At 35.9% G+C, this 15,872-nt stretch overlaps 1 protein-coding gene across 6 annotated transcripts in view; it reads right to left on the reverse strand.

Annotated features, from left to right (window-relative positions):
• LOC137283503 (netrin receptor UNC5C-like) overlaps nucleotides 1-15,872 on the reverse strand; it is a 352,179-nt gene that overhangs the window by 8,268 nt on the left and 328,039 nt on the right. For all 6 annotated transcript variants that reach the window (XM_067815037.1, XM_067815043.1, XM_067815041.1 and 3 more), the window contains 7 exons: nucleotides 13,246-13,347; nucleotides 12,629-12,795; nucleotides 10,217-10,453; nucleotides 9,621-9,767; nucleotides 5,528-5,698; nucleotides 2,809-2,939; nucleotides 294-395 (listed from right to left, as the gene is read on the reverse strand). In XM_067815037.1, the coding sequence (XP_067671138.1) occupies nucleotides 294-395; nucleotides 2,809-2,939; nucleotides 5,528-5,698; nucleotides 9,621-9,767; nucleotides 10,217-10,453; nucleotides 12,629-12,795; nucleotides 13,246-13,347 (1,057 nt within the window). The remainder of the gene's footprint in view (nucleotides 1-293; nucleotides 396-2,808; nucleotides 2,940-5,527; nucleotides 5,699-9,620; nucleotides 9,768-10,216; nucleotides 10,454-12,628; nucleotides 12,796-13,245; nucleotides 13,348-15,872) is intronic.

Genomic DNA, 15,872 nt, shown 5'->3' on the forward strand with positions numbered 1-15,872 from the left:
CCTACTCTGTTCCAACCTTCTGACCCTTTTCTTCTAAAATCCTTTAAGCGAGGAAAAGTATAAGTAGCCTTCAACATGAGAAACTAACTCCATTAGGTGTAGCAGTCTGCAGTCATACTTCCCATAACACACTAACACAGCACAACACTGCCAGATGTTGGTACCAGTTGGCGATGACATCATCTCGTTTTTCTACACCTGTCCTCAAAAAAACATGTCATATGTTTCTCTTTCGTCAGAAAAAGTTTCGATCTGTCATATGACAAGGTATCTCTGTGGCCGCCGATACGTACCTATCTACAGACAGGGTGCGTGCGAGCATCCGCCAGTCATTGCCGCGGGAATTTGGGGGATCCAACAGCATGCAAAGCTGGGCCTTGATATGTGGTGGCAACCTGATGAGAGAAACAGTTGGAGAATTAATAAAACAAACAGCCACATTTATTTACCCTGAACAGCTAAATACTGTGTAATGTAAGGGTTGAGGAAGCTAAGAATTTCCACAGGGGGTAGGTCAGTCAGTGGCGGCACAACTTACTTTTTTTTCATGTTTATAAATTTAAGCTACTGTCTATGTTTAAGTGGCATCTGAAGGCTGTAACACCAAAGACCTGATTGACTTTTAAAGATTTTGGATACTTGTTCTTTCAGTGTTGTGTTTGAGTGCAGAGGCTACTGCACTCATAACTGACTGATTTTCACCATAATGAAGTGTGTTTTCACAACCTTACATCATGACGACGTGTCTACTGCCAGGTATTGTTCTCACTCAACCTAACATTGCTTTTGACAGTCATAAACTAAGATGATGGTTATTTTCATAGGACCACAACATTGATATACTGGCATGCTGCCGAGATCATATGTCACCCATGATGAGCAAGTGACTTAAATTTTACATCACAACGGCCATTTTAGCCATATTATGCCACCCATAAAAAACAGCATTTTGGTTTAAATACTTACTTAAGAATCTTACTGACTTTACATGGTTTAAAAAACATCTTGATGCAGGGGAGATAACACAATTGGCAGGCTAAAAACAACTTGATAGACGGTAGTCTCACCGTTAAGAAATCATTTTTACATACTTTCAGGTCACTCTCTCTAATGAGTGGCATGGCATCAATTTTGACAGATTAATAAAGAGATGAAGATAATGTTGACATGTTTAATTAGAGTCAGCCTCCTATATTTTTGTTTCAAGTCTTGATGAAAGACTTACAACAACTCAGTAAGATGTGAAGTGTTTATGCCCATCCTAATTAACTACAAAAGAGATATCTAAGAAAGTTTATGCATGTGAATATTCAAACTTTGATGCATAGGATGTAGAAAATTAAGCAATTTGGTGTGTTTACGTCATCTTAATCACAAGCAGACATCCACTCTAATGTACGTCCGTAACAACAAACTCTCCACTGCAGGAACATCACTACTTGACACATCAAAGCAACAAGGTGCAGATATTTACTTGCACATCAAAACGAGGGTCTGTAACAAATGTGAATATTTGTTGACCTTATATCACACAGATGGTAGAAGAGGTTCAGATATGATAGGGCAACCACATTGCATTAAAAACCAGTCTTTGTTGTCATGGCTTTCCACAAATTAATCACACTTCCAAAGAAACAGAAACCCCCAAAAGAGAGGATACATGTTATACATTTATTTTCTTTGTGAATATAAAAAGTCATGCTTTCATGGCGGCAAGATGGCTGAAGTACTTTGCCTTAGCTCAGTGTGTATTTTTATTGTTAAATCATGTACTGTTTGCCCTAGGGCCTCTGTAATATGAGTAATGTTTTCCTGCAGGCTATTTATCTGTTATGTAAGAAATATGCAAGCACCATGTGGGTTCACTCGTTAAGCAACTCGTTAGAGATTTAATATCACTGTCTTCCTAAGAGATATGTTTCATCAAAGAAATGTAAGATGTAAACAGTACCACTGCATTCATGATTTAGCAATGTTTAAGCAATGCTTCTTTGGGCATGTCTCTAAGATGTTTCTTTGAGTACTTATGAATCCTCATAAACTCATTTACAAAAATAATAAACAGAGCACTGTATGAGTAATTATGAATCCTCATAAACTCATTTACTAAAATAATAAACAGAGCACTGTATGAGTAATTATGAATCCTCATAAACTCATTTACAAAAATAATAAACAGAGCACTGTATGAGTAATTATGAATCCTCATAAACTCATTTACTAAAATAATAAACAGAGCACTGTATGAGTAATTATGAATCCTCATAAACCCATTTAGTAAAATAATAAACAGAGCACTGTATGAGTATTTATGAATCCTCGTAAACTCATTTACAAAAATAATAAACAGAGCACTGTATGAGTAATTATGAATCCTCACAAACTCATTTAATAAAATAATAAACAGAGCACTGTATGAGTAATTATGTAGTGTTATACACTCACTGAAGAGTGTCTTTCTGAAAATGAGTAGTTGGCTTTCAAAAGAAAAAATTACATCAAATTATCATTCAAATGTCAAAATAATAAAAACACAACATTTTATTAAAATTGATTACAAATCTGAATAACTTTTGGTATCTCTTCATTTGAATTTCCTTCGTTAATGAAAAAAGAAGAATCACCATGGATACTACTTTCCTGTAACTGAAAGTTTAGCCTAATGGGACTACCATGTTCCTCCAAAAAACATGGGTTCCTGACAATTATTTGCAAAGATTACTCTGAAACCTGGACTGTTAGATGCTCTTAAAGAGAAAAGGGAGAACATTTCATCACATTGTTTAAAACCTGTGACAATCTACCAACCTGAAGACTTGTGCTGAAGGATCTAGCGTTACCATGGAGCTAAACCCAGAGCTGGTTCCAGAAGAGTTAGTCGTTACCGTTGACGACCGTCCTTTCAAGGTACCAGATGGAGTTGGACAGGAAGGTATTTTCTGCAGAAGCAAGAATGAAAGAAAATCTATTAATACTTCAAAATACCAACACAACAATTTAAACAATGTGCATAACTTGGAAACTACAAAACACTGCACCTAAAGGCCACCCAAATCTTCAGCCAAGCCTCTTCACAGTTGAAAATAAGAATATTTTTTTTAAACCTGATTTATGCCTGGGTTGTCTCAGAACAACAGTAGCAATTACAAAAGTGGAGAGTCTTCTCAACTTCTGTTAATGTTTGTCAGATTTCTGTCTATTTTGGATCCGAGTCAAGTAGACCCAAGGAAAAAAATGAGGTAACTTCGGTCAAAGTTCTTAATTTCCTTTGCAAATGATAAATATTGATTTAAACATTTTCTAAATCTGCATATGAGGCAGGTAAAAACACCAAGAGCTGTCTGAAACTTTCACAGATGTGGCCACTGATACAGAAGTTCTTCACAGTTTTTCAGAACCTATATTCAAAAGGATGGAGCATTTTTGTGAAATTTTGCTTTTTTTAAACCTAAAATACTTTTCTTTAAATCTTCTATCCTTCAGATATAACAAATATTATTCAGTGCATATGGGATATGATGTTTGTCTTGTTTCAGTTACCGTATGTACCCACATATAATGCGAGTTTTTCGTACCTAGAATGAGGGGGTCAGGAAGGGTATAGCAACAACAACGCATGACAAAACACTTCTTTATTGGCGCCGGTGATGTGCTTCATCCATGGTCGCAATATACACAGGGAATGTGATTTATCCTCGATTATAAAGGGGTGTAGAGGGGGGGGGTCGCATTATACATGGGGGTCACATTATACATAGGTATATACAGTATTATAAATCAAAACCAAAGGAAACTGATAGAATTAGTCTGAGATATACTGTATGTCCATGAAGATAGACTAAAGACTTATATTATCTTAGATATGTAAAACATCAAAATGATTGCAATATTGCACATCCTCCCCAGATATTAATCTGAACATTATTGTCAGATACAACAAAGTTTGTTTGAAACTTCAAGCATCCTTTTGAACACTAACATCTGCACTTGCTGTTACTTTAAACTTCAGACTTTCAATAAACTTCACGAACAGTTTCAAGGAAATACATGTATTGTAAACCCCTCCTCTCAGACTTGCCCTTATTAAACAAGGAGCATAAAACTGCTATATAAATGATTATGTATCTTTTATGCCAAAAAGAAAACATTTCCAGGATAATATTAGCTGACTTGACAGACAGTTTGTTCTCATGTACATGTGTTTTACATTTCAGACCATCACTGGCATGGCAGTTGAGTTTCATGGGGTTACATGAAAACTTTATATGGGGTCTAGAAAAAAAATTTTAATATCTTTTCCTACTGCAAATTTGGGTAAGATTTTAAGCCTGCAGCTTAATTCAGTGGTGAAAAACTTTGACAGTTTATAGCATTTTGGTGATATCAAAGATCTGATAAAACATCTAAGTCCTATCATTAAGTGATGAAAACTCTCTCCTGCAACCACACCTCCTGAATTAAGATAACAGTCTGGAGATGCTGTACATGACATTCTTGGAATACTTAACCATTTGGTGAAGACAATCTCATATTAAAAGTTGAAATACAGTTTAAATTTTTTTTACTCAAGTAATAACAGCAATAATAGTCTCATATTTGACACAATTCACACAGTTTTTCTTAAAAAACTGTCATATAATATGTACAGGAGTCTCATATTCTTATGACATCTTATGACATTATTTCATTGACGTAAACTGATCTGATTCCATATCAACTCCTATCATAACTACTGTAAATATTTAACCATGATTACACAGGTGCTGGTGGAAACATACACCACGGCAGGTTTGCTACAACACCACTGAATGTGTCTCTGTGCTGAAGGATCTGCAGTCTCCTTGAACTAACATCCACTGGGATCCATGCTATCAGTTACCTGCCTCAGGTACAAGGGATCTAGGAGGACCTCTTATTCAGTGTGTCAGCAGCCCCAAGCCAAGCTGTGATGTTCAGCTGACGCACAAATCCATGCTATGTTCTCCCACAACAAGACTGCTTGTTTGTGGATTTATTATCTTAGGCAGGAGGGAAAGAAGTCTTTGATAGTCTCTGACAGATGATGCTGGTCTGACAGTTGATGCTGATCTGCCCCGAGCTTCTGTACACTTCTAAGCTACATCTCATAAAGGGGAAGATTTTCACTAGGTGTTGACTCATTGGATGAATCAGATGATTTTGTAATAATTTTGAATGGAAGTTGGCACACTTGGAGTTCATTGCCCATGGGATACTCTATCAACTTAATTGTCCCTCCCAATCTTACCCATCAGCTTAGAGCTAACAGTAACATGTTCCACCATCTAACATGTAACCCCAGTCTAACCAGGTTGACAGTCTACCGTCAGACCAAGGGGCCATTGCTCACAAGAATCACTGAATCGTCTGGTCCAGAACAGATTATACACAAGCTGTTGTTACACCTATAGCATATTGCTGTGTACAGTGATTGATATACAAACACCAGACAATGACCTTGAATGTAGGATTGTGTTGAGTAGTCAACAGTAGTCATCCAGTGCCTCACCTCTTTCAGATTGCTGACTATCTGCAGGACTTGTCTGTTGCTCAGAATGGCTTTTTGGTACACCTGTATCTTACAGCTGATCTTGTACTGAGACCGGTCTATCAACTCCAGGCTGAATGAACAGTGCAGGTTATTCTGGTTTCCGCTCCAAATGTGTCGGAATGGAATTTCCTGAAATCAAACAGATAGATTAGAACACAGCAGAAAGGTTGTTTATCCCCTTTCATCCAATGTCACCTCTCCATCATGGCCTAACTTCAAACCAACAACAGCCATTTTAATGCATATTCAAATTTATTCCATGCTAATGATTTGCATACTTTACAGGCTACAAATTTTTAAAATTCAACTTATCTACAAATTTATAACCCGATTCAATTTATCATCCAAATAAACCTGCTTCTCCGAGCTCCATAGAGCTAATAAGAATTGAAACTTAGAGCTAATAAGAATTGAAACTTAGAGCTAATAAAAATTGAAACTATGTTAATTCTGCATATGAAATGATATTTAATGTCAGTCAAACCTATCATTTCAGTTTTAATGCCTTAGGTCATGAGATTTATCAAACATCCTGCTGTTTTCTTAAACCTGTGACCTGAAAATCAGCCATTTCATCTCTTAATCCAAACATTACTACAAGCATGGAGAAATCTCTCCAGGGTCCTACCATGGGGTTGTTTGTATTGCAAATGGGGCTTGCCATTATAAACAATCTTCAACTTCTGATATCATGAAACAGCTATCTCACTATTTGACCCTTACACAGAAGCACATATTAAACATTTTTAACGAGCAGTTTCAATATTTTTAACTATAAATGTCATCAGACAGGACCAAACTGAAAATCACTTCATGATAACCGATAGCATTCCAGATGAATGATAACAAATATGATGGGTACACTTTTCATAATTATCACCGTGATTACTGATGTGCTGATTATTTATTCAAACATCAAAAGGATCCAAATACACAGATAAGTATAATGATGTCATTTGAGGGTCAAGATTCAAACATTTTCACATCCAAAACTCATAAATATTGCTAAAAATGGAAATATTTCAATTCCAAAATACAAAATTTGAAAGATAAATCTAAGAAAACCAGCACCCTAATCTCTGATCAGTGAAAAATAACAGCATGTTCTTGTTGATACTGTCAGTAGATATAAACTATTTGAAAGGTCAGCATGAGTTTATTCCACTCTCAGACATCTGTAGACAATTTACAGATCCAAAAGTCATTTTTCCTCAGGAACTATCATAGAAGATCATTTTTACAGAGCATAAGTCACATTTGTGTTATGTTATGTGTATAGTAGTGTCTACACAGACAACCAAAGATGCTAGTTTGTCATGGGTTCCCACGCCGCCGTACCTTCCGTACCTTCATACGATGCCTACATCAGTGTTTACCTAACATTGTTCACCATCATGACCCCAGATGTACAGAGAAGGTCAAACAGAGCTTCCCACCTCTTAACACACCAGTCTTTATTAATTGTCAATGTACAACAAATAATTCCCCTTAATCGAGCAATGGAACACGGTTGACATATCGGAAACAATATTTCCGCCACGGAACTAAATATATTGGTTTAGGATAAACCAATGAGGACTTAGCCTCAAAGATATGCACAGACTGTTGTGTACTCTGAGAGGCTTGGCCAGATAATATTTACATACATCATTCCATTAAACTGTCTTGGGAATAGAGGAAGCACAGAGGAAGTTAATTTCGACAGAGAAGAATTTTGGGAGTCTGTTTAAAGGTTAAACTTGGTCATATGGTCAGCACATTCATGACAGGAAACTTACTTGGTGCTACTCAAGTTAAACATCTTCAATTCATACAATGTCATACATAGCTATGCAGCTTATATCACATCATCATGTCATGAGTTCTACATCTGAAAACTAACAAAATATTTCTTTATTTTTTTTTGTCACTAAAAGAGAAAATTTCAAGGTCTGTTACATCTTTCTCATATAAATACCAAGAAATCAAATCACTTTTTGATATCAAAATCATGAAATCATTTGATTACAAATTGTGTGCATACAACTGTCAGAAGCAATTTTTAGGAGATTATAAAATTCTTGTCAGAGGATGCATAGGGACTACCAGTAATCAACAACAATTTTCCTAAAAAATCATATATTATTGATCCCAGCTACACTGATATAATTAAAATTATATTTCGACTTTTCAGTGTCATATGACAAAGCTTACATTACTAGCATGGGGAAATATGCCTTTTGTGGTCAAATGAACTGACATGAAAGCCTAGGAAGGGTAAAACATTGTCAAGTAATATAGACAAAAACACAGAACGATCAACTGCTTTCAAATAGAACAAATCTGAGTAACATGCATCATTGTATCAAATTTGATGAAACTGCCTCTGATATCTGATGTAATCATATTCAAATCCCTTCAGCTACATCAAATAACGATGATTTTTTAACCAAGGCTTTTCTCATCAAACAACAATCCCAATATTTCAAAATTTCAGTTGAAATAAGCTGTGTTCACTAGGCAGAGACCAATCTTATACTCAAAGAGGTCACGAAGTTGAGTGATAAAAAGCTGAAGGTTTTGAGCTTGTATTTAGAGGAAATTGATGGGTTATCAAATTGGTCTTTAAGCTGTCACATAGTATGAGGCAGGTAATCTGTCTTCATGCATCCCAGGGGAGGTAACTCTGGTGTAATACATCAACAGGTTTTTTACACAAGGGAGCATCAAAGCCCGAAATTTTAATTGAGACAAAAACTCTAACTGGTGAGCTGCATACACAATTATTGGAATTCAACAACTATGCAAACAAAAAAGCAAAAAGCAAACATTTTAAGCATGCTAATCAACAACAGCAAAAAATACTTGATTGAAAAGAAAAAAGATGATGTAAAATTTTGAATTCATAATATATATCATTCCATTGTTGTTTGAGTAAATCTACACATATATCAGTTCTGGGTCCGAAGAAATAATTCTTGGTTTGCCAATTCTGATATTGTATTAAATTCAACATAATTTTTGTAGGTTGTAGAAAATATATTTTTGTCAGAATAAGAATTAAAACTTAAGTAAGAAGAAAAATATTCTATGAATATATGTACATGTATAAATCTCTTGTCTGCTTACAGTGAAAACAATAAAACAAATTATTCCCAAAACAGTCAGAAAAACACCTGGTAATGACTGACATTCAGTTATAGATACACCCTCAACTTCACACAAGTGAAAGCTCAGTGAGACAAATAAACACATTATGTGAGCCATTATGAGCCATTAGATGATGAGAATCATAGGAAGCCTGATTGCCTGTACAAATAATCATGCAACTGCACTGTACACAGAGCTTCATAATCTGCAACAGTATCCTTGAGACAACCAGTGCTCTAGTGGTTCAGCTTTACACAGTTTTTGTGCCTGTCCCTATCTCGTGGATCAACTGTGTTGCCAAGAGGCGGTTTATTTAGACTATTTGTTGAGGTAACATATGTTTTGACACACACAAATCAACAATTTATCTACAAATGTACACTTTTTACCTTATATCAGCAAAACAGCTGAACAAATTTTTCTTTTGTGGGAGATAAAGATGTGTTTTTAGGCGTAAATCGTACCTATTTATATCATCTGTAGACGATTGTAACAGGAATTGGTCATGATACAGTTAATATGAAACTTGTTACATCACAAACTCTCCTGAAAGCAAATATGACACTCATCACATCAAAAACCCTCCTAAGACAGATTTTTTTCCCGTTTCAAGTGATCAGGCTGTCAAAGTAATAGTGCAACATGAATACCGTAACTCCTTGAAATTTCACTTTTCGAGAAAATTTCAACTGATTCACCTAATGTGCCGTTCTATTAGTGTTTTGGCTCTTAATTGCCTCTAGTTCAGCCACAATCTAATTATTTAGTTGTATCCAGCCTTGGGTGCAATCATAAACATGTGAAATGAAAGCTAGGTGATGTAAACCAGATCATCATGATCAAACACAATGGAATCTCCCTGTGCCTTGTCAGCCAATCGCTGGACACCAGTAGATGGAGGACATCCACAATTTTAGCATACCTGATAGTTTGCAGCAAGTTTACTTCTCCACCCTGGAGAGAGTTCTTCTATGGTAAGACAAAGATTGTTGCCGCCATCTTGGAATGGAATCTGTTTTGGTTTGTCAAGGAGACGACCTCCAAGTCTTCGCTCTACTTGAAGGACACCCTGAAAAATATTAGATATATAAGCATTCAAGTAGTCAACTCGGGTAAAAGTTTCAAATCACACAAGGTTTTTGTATCTGTTCTTAGATATGCATGTGGTTTGCTTTATACTCTCAATAGTTACAAGAGAGTTGTTACACATGGTCTAAGAAAAGTATGGGGACTTACCATGTAGTGTTGCTTCAAGTTTCTCGAGACTTGTTGCATACCTCTGCAGCTACATGACTTGTTACACATGCTCTTTCAGTTACATGAGCCTTGTTACATACATACTTTAAGTCACAAAGCTTATTACGTATGTTCTTTGAGGTCCATGACTTATTACATATTCCCTTAGAGCCCCATGCCATTTACTACATTTGCTCCTAGAATCACATATGATGATATTGTTATGTTTCCTAGCAACTTTGTTTTCATCTTCAGTCATGAAACTGGAAAAACTGCCCCTACCTCCAGGGCATCCTGCGTGTCTTCCACAACATAGACTCTAATACTGTAATCAAGAGAGGGTGTTATGGCAGGAGCAAATGCTGCCAATCGGAGAATCTTCACTGCCCGGCCACCACCGACAGATTCACCAATCAGGGCATAGCGATTCAAAGAGTCGGTGACAAGATGACAGTGGTCAGCATCCAGCTGCATGTACAGAGGTGTGTTGATCGTCTCATGACCTAGGGTCACCAGGCGCTGAAAGTAGTGAAAGTAATATGTAACTTTCTTGGATTACCTGGAGTCTAATCCAACAAATACCAAACAATGATCATAACCCATGTCCCTGGGAACATGGTCACCATCATGTCCAAATTCCACTCCTATTAACCTAGACAAAAATTCCTCAAACATTTTTAGCTAGGTTTGTTGGGAGCCCCAAGCTTATACAATGGCTACCTGAACAGGTATAATATACAGTATAACTAACACAATGTGAATAATGATAAACAATTAGATATGTCACCATCATATTTTCAAACAGTCTTAAAGGTACTTGTCTCATTAAAAAAATATGCTTCAACATAATTTGCTTATTTTATAATGTTAGGGTTATATTCATAACACAATTGCCAAAATGAACATATATAGCAACTTCATACTCCTAACTACATATATACACTGTTTTCATACATCCAGTACATAACCATGCATGATGTTTGGAATCACAACTACTACATTTCAGACATTTAGCCACATGATCCTCGCTATTTCCACCATTGTCCGACATGCACGATAAAGCATTTAGCCAAACATGTCTAAACCAGTTAAAGCATCGAGTTTCTCTTCCCATAATTTGGATTACAGTTAATACACTTTATAGACAGGATCCCAGTAAACCTGTCAGCAATGCTTTGCATTTACACTTTTCAATTCTAACAGGTTTATACACACCGCAGAGGCAAACTCAAGAGAAATCATAAAATGAATTAATGCAACATCCACTTCCTAATTAACCCACACAGAGGAGATTTATGCTATCACTAGGCACAAGACCAGCAACCCAAATCCTCAAGCTTATTTGGAAATTTTATTATCGAGATTTCCTTGCAATAACGTTACCACCAATATTTTATCTCGGACCATCGAACATTTTTTATCCAACCCCCTTCTTTGGCTTCAATTGTTGACGTGCAATCATGGATTGCTTTTTATTTGCGCAACAGCATCGTTGCATTACTCCCTCGACTGATGTTTTGTGATTCAAATCGGCCAGGGCCATAAACCACTATGAGTCAGTTGTTTCCTCCATCGAGCAGGTTTATTGGCAGTTACATGATTACCAATTTTCACATTAATGATTTCGTCTTGTGAAAAATACCATTTAGACCTAACGTGACCCATAAAGACAGCAATTTCACCTCTTGAAATTTCTGCAATCATCGAAAAATCCAATCATTAAAAAAATTCTTTAATATTGTTCTAATCTAAATTATCATATAGCATGTCTGATCTTATCCTTGCTTTGACACAATGTATTCCATAACACAAATTTTACTATCCTCAGTCTCATAAATACCATCATCCTTCAGTCTTAAATGAAGAAAATGACGGAAGAAGCAAATTCATTTTTCAAATCAATTAATATATTTCAATCAGGGCTAAGCCCTAGCTTTCTGATCCATTAATAAACAAATTGATGTTTATTTTTAGTACTGAAATAAATTATCAATTCAACAATACACTTCATCTGTTGCTGAATAGTGCTTAGTAAGCAGTTTTCCCAAATCAAAGACACAAGTTTGTACTCTGGTCACATTGGTTAAAGTTTCCTTTGATAAAGTTCAGCGTGAAAACTTAATTTCATCTTGCGATTAATTTTGTCAAATCTGAACAAATATAAGCCTTGATCTAATTCAATGTCTTTGTAATTATACGGTCTGGCTCACAAACTGTCATAATATCAAAAATGGGTTCATAATATTTTTTTCCAAATGACAAAGCAGCTTGAGCAATCATATCCAATGTATTTATATCAAAGGCATCGCATGTCAGAAACGGTCATGTGTGAAATGATCTTGCTAATATCAATTGTTATTCTTTGAAATTGTCAGGAAAATTATGTCAAATTACATATTTCTTTAATGTTATCTCAGTATGATGATTCAAATGAAAGGGTATTAATTCTACTTTGAAACAAACGGCCACACACAGTGTCCTTTCATTATTGAGGCTTATAAAAGAAGTATTTTGTTCACTTTCTAATGTGTCAGTTTTTCCACCTCTCTTTTATTTCTTAATACCCATAAGAGCGGTACTTCATTTCAAAGCATTTTTTATCCTCTTTCATACTACAGCTGATCTCGTATTCAGTAACAAATTAAATTTTCCTTTTTAATTAGATTTTGACATTTTAACAATTTGCATACTGACCTGCCACTGTGGGGGTTCATCTGCAGGGGTACCACTGTTGTACACAGACAGAATCCAGCCACCTTGCCGCATACTGGCACAGTGTTGGAAGGATAAAATAACCGGCTTTTTCAGCACCACACTCTGTGGGCCCACAAGGATCACTGGACTCAGAACAGTTTGACGATCTGAACAAATATGAAGAAATTATATAGGTTAAACAGATGTGTGAAATCAGGAAAACTCTGATTGACAAAAAGACACAAGTGTCATAGAGTTGGCTGATACACTCTGACATGAAATAATACACCTTACTTACTGTAATGAGCACCCTGGGTGCTTAAAACATTAACATTTAGATGTAAACTGACTAAATCAGTGAAGATATATGCTAACATTAGTACAAAGTACTACCTCTGTATTTGCATAACAAGCCCTCCCAGGTGCCATCATCCACCTACCAGCTGCTCCCATCCAACACCCACTACCTCAACCCACCTCCCAGCTGCCCTCATCCATCTCCCACTTGCCCCCACCCAACATCTGCTACCCCTACCCACCTCCCGGTTGCCCCCATCCACCTCCCATCAGCCCCCACCCAACATCCACAAGCCAACCCCATCAGCAATATGACTAACCATGTAATCTGGGTCTGTCTTTGTCGTCCCGACATATGGCCATGTAAATCTCCTCAACAGTGCCTTTCTTTATCGCACCCTCTGGCACCATCAAGCTTACACCTGCAATATCACAAAGCCAAAATATATAATAAATAGGCATCAACACAACCCTGTAGGAATGTAACAAAGATATATGAAATAACAAGATCACTAGATCAGGGATATTCATTCATGTACAGTTTAAGCAGACTGGCATATTGACCTTAAAACAAACCAAATGTAACACATTACACAACTAGTATGGTAATATTATAATCTATTAATCAAGTACTTTTTCCAAGAGAATTCTTAAATTTTAATCTTAAAAACACAAATAAAGCTATGAATATACATGATGATGTTAATTTGGTCAATTATTTTATGTCAATTTTGATTGTTAATATCAAATCACACTCTTTCTTAAACATCAATATTCATATACAGAGCCATTAGTAATTTATTCATTACTACCACATCTGCGTTTTGCCTTTTATCTGAAAATTGACTAAAGACTTGTTGGTCTGCCTTTAATCCAGAATTCAACTTTATAATAATAATATTCGGCCGTGGTCACATTTTATGACTCCCTACAATATTCTGATGCCATGTTTATGAAGCTAATTAAAGGCAGAGGCATTCGATTAAGTGAAACGTATTACTCATTTTTTTTCCCGTGATTACACTGAGGGTCACATGACTAAACATCTTAATTCTTTGATCCCTCTCCAATGCCAACTTCAAACAAGACTCATTTCTTTTAAAACAATTGCCTTCCATCCCAATTGTCCCCAGTGGATGCCAGGCTCAATTCCTGTTGAATTTCACACCATTTCAGAGTCTGGGACTCTAGAGAATGGTAACTTAACCCTGGAGTTAGCTTCCATATGGCTGCTACCCACCTCCCTGCTTTTTGTGTGTGTTTTTACACAACATCTGCATATAACCGAAACCCCTGAGATGATCAGTCCATAAAACGTACATCAGACAGATTGAGGATAATGAAGATGACATAAGACTATGACCTTTACTGAACCGTCACATCTCATCACTAGGGAAATCTTTCTCTATTAACAAGACCTTCCCACACATCTACAGTGTATCTACAGCATATGAATATGGATAGCATCATTTTTCACTAGTCATCCTTTAGTTACATGTTTCTGTCAACAGTGGTATTATATATTAGTCCTACATTGTCAGATTGATATATTTCTGGCTTAGGTCCTTAGCATGGTATCACCATCTAGTTAATACATGACAAGTCACTGTAACCTAAGACTTAAGTATTGCGCATTCATGCCTTTCTTTCAAAAAATCGCAACAATTAAGTGCAAAAAGTGTAGATGATCCTCAAACAACAGCTGGTATAAAGTTTGAATTTTTTAAATTGAATGTCTTTCGAATACTGAATGCATTTTTTGTGTATTCAGGAATTGAGGAGCGTTACTGAAAGTCTTAAATTCAAGAATGTTGACATGAAGAAGATCATTCACTTCCATTCTGGAATTCAGCAGAAAACCCTGAAGCACATTATCTATTTTATACCACATGACACTGCACATATCTAATGGCCCTTACCCTGCAATCTTCTCAAAATAACTTTAAGATCTTCCTGAAATCGCATATACGAGAAATCCAGACACATGTCATAGTCCTTAAGTCGCTACTTCACCCTCTCATAAATCCCAATATCAAATAAATTTAAATGAAATAAACTAGTTTTTGTTTCAAATATTTACAGGGAGGCTTCTCTACAAATTTCTCATAACATCCTGCCTTTGTAAAATAGTGTATAAACAATTCCCAGCTCACAAGCTCATTCAAATATAAACAATCAAACAGATTGTTTGCAAAAACGAAATTTTAAAAAATATCAAAGGACAAGGTGACAACCTCACGAATGTGATTTATAATGACATACAGACTTACGTATTGTGCTTGTCTTCCACATGCATTGTGGTGTTAAATTAATGGTCATACTAATTCCAAAACATCTGTATATTCATCTAATTAGTTGTATAACTGTCAGCATCCCAGATACTCAGGTGTACACCATGTTTAGTCACAGGCAATGACGGTCCATCAATATAGTCATCATGGTACAGATGCCTACATGATACACCCACAAAACTAAACTGGCCATGTGTATGCTAGATACTAGTAATCATGATATATGAATAGGTACATTCATTACACATGGAACATGAATCACTGCAGACAGTATTATATTATGTCCAGCCTTTGACATTCGCCATTGTCAACAATAGGCAACATGTCAAATCATCTCAAACAACACATGTTGTTGATTTTGAAACAATTCCGAGTTGTTGTTTTTTAAATATAAGCACTTTCAAATTGAATTACAGCTCAGAGCATCATGATAGGAATGACCATAAACCGATATAGATAAACCTGATGACTCACTGAAAAAATCACTTAAAAATGTACTGCTGATTCATAGAATTCATTTATGCAACAAACATGTCTGTTTTAATGAGATACTTCTCCAGAAAAGAGCAAACATGTCATAATTCTTCTTGTTTAAAAATGTACACATATGTTTACAAACATTCATTTTTCAACATTCAGAAGAGGAAACACCAAGA

The sequence above is a fragment of the Haliotis asinina genome, chromosome 5, assembly GCF_037392515.1.
Source record: "Haliotis asinina isolate JCU_RB_2024 chromosome 5, JCU_Hal_asi_v2, whole genome shotgun sequence".
NCBI classification, from domain to species: Eukaryota; Metazoa; Mollusca; class Gastropoda; order Lepetellida; family Haliotidae; genus Haliotis; species Haliotis asinina.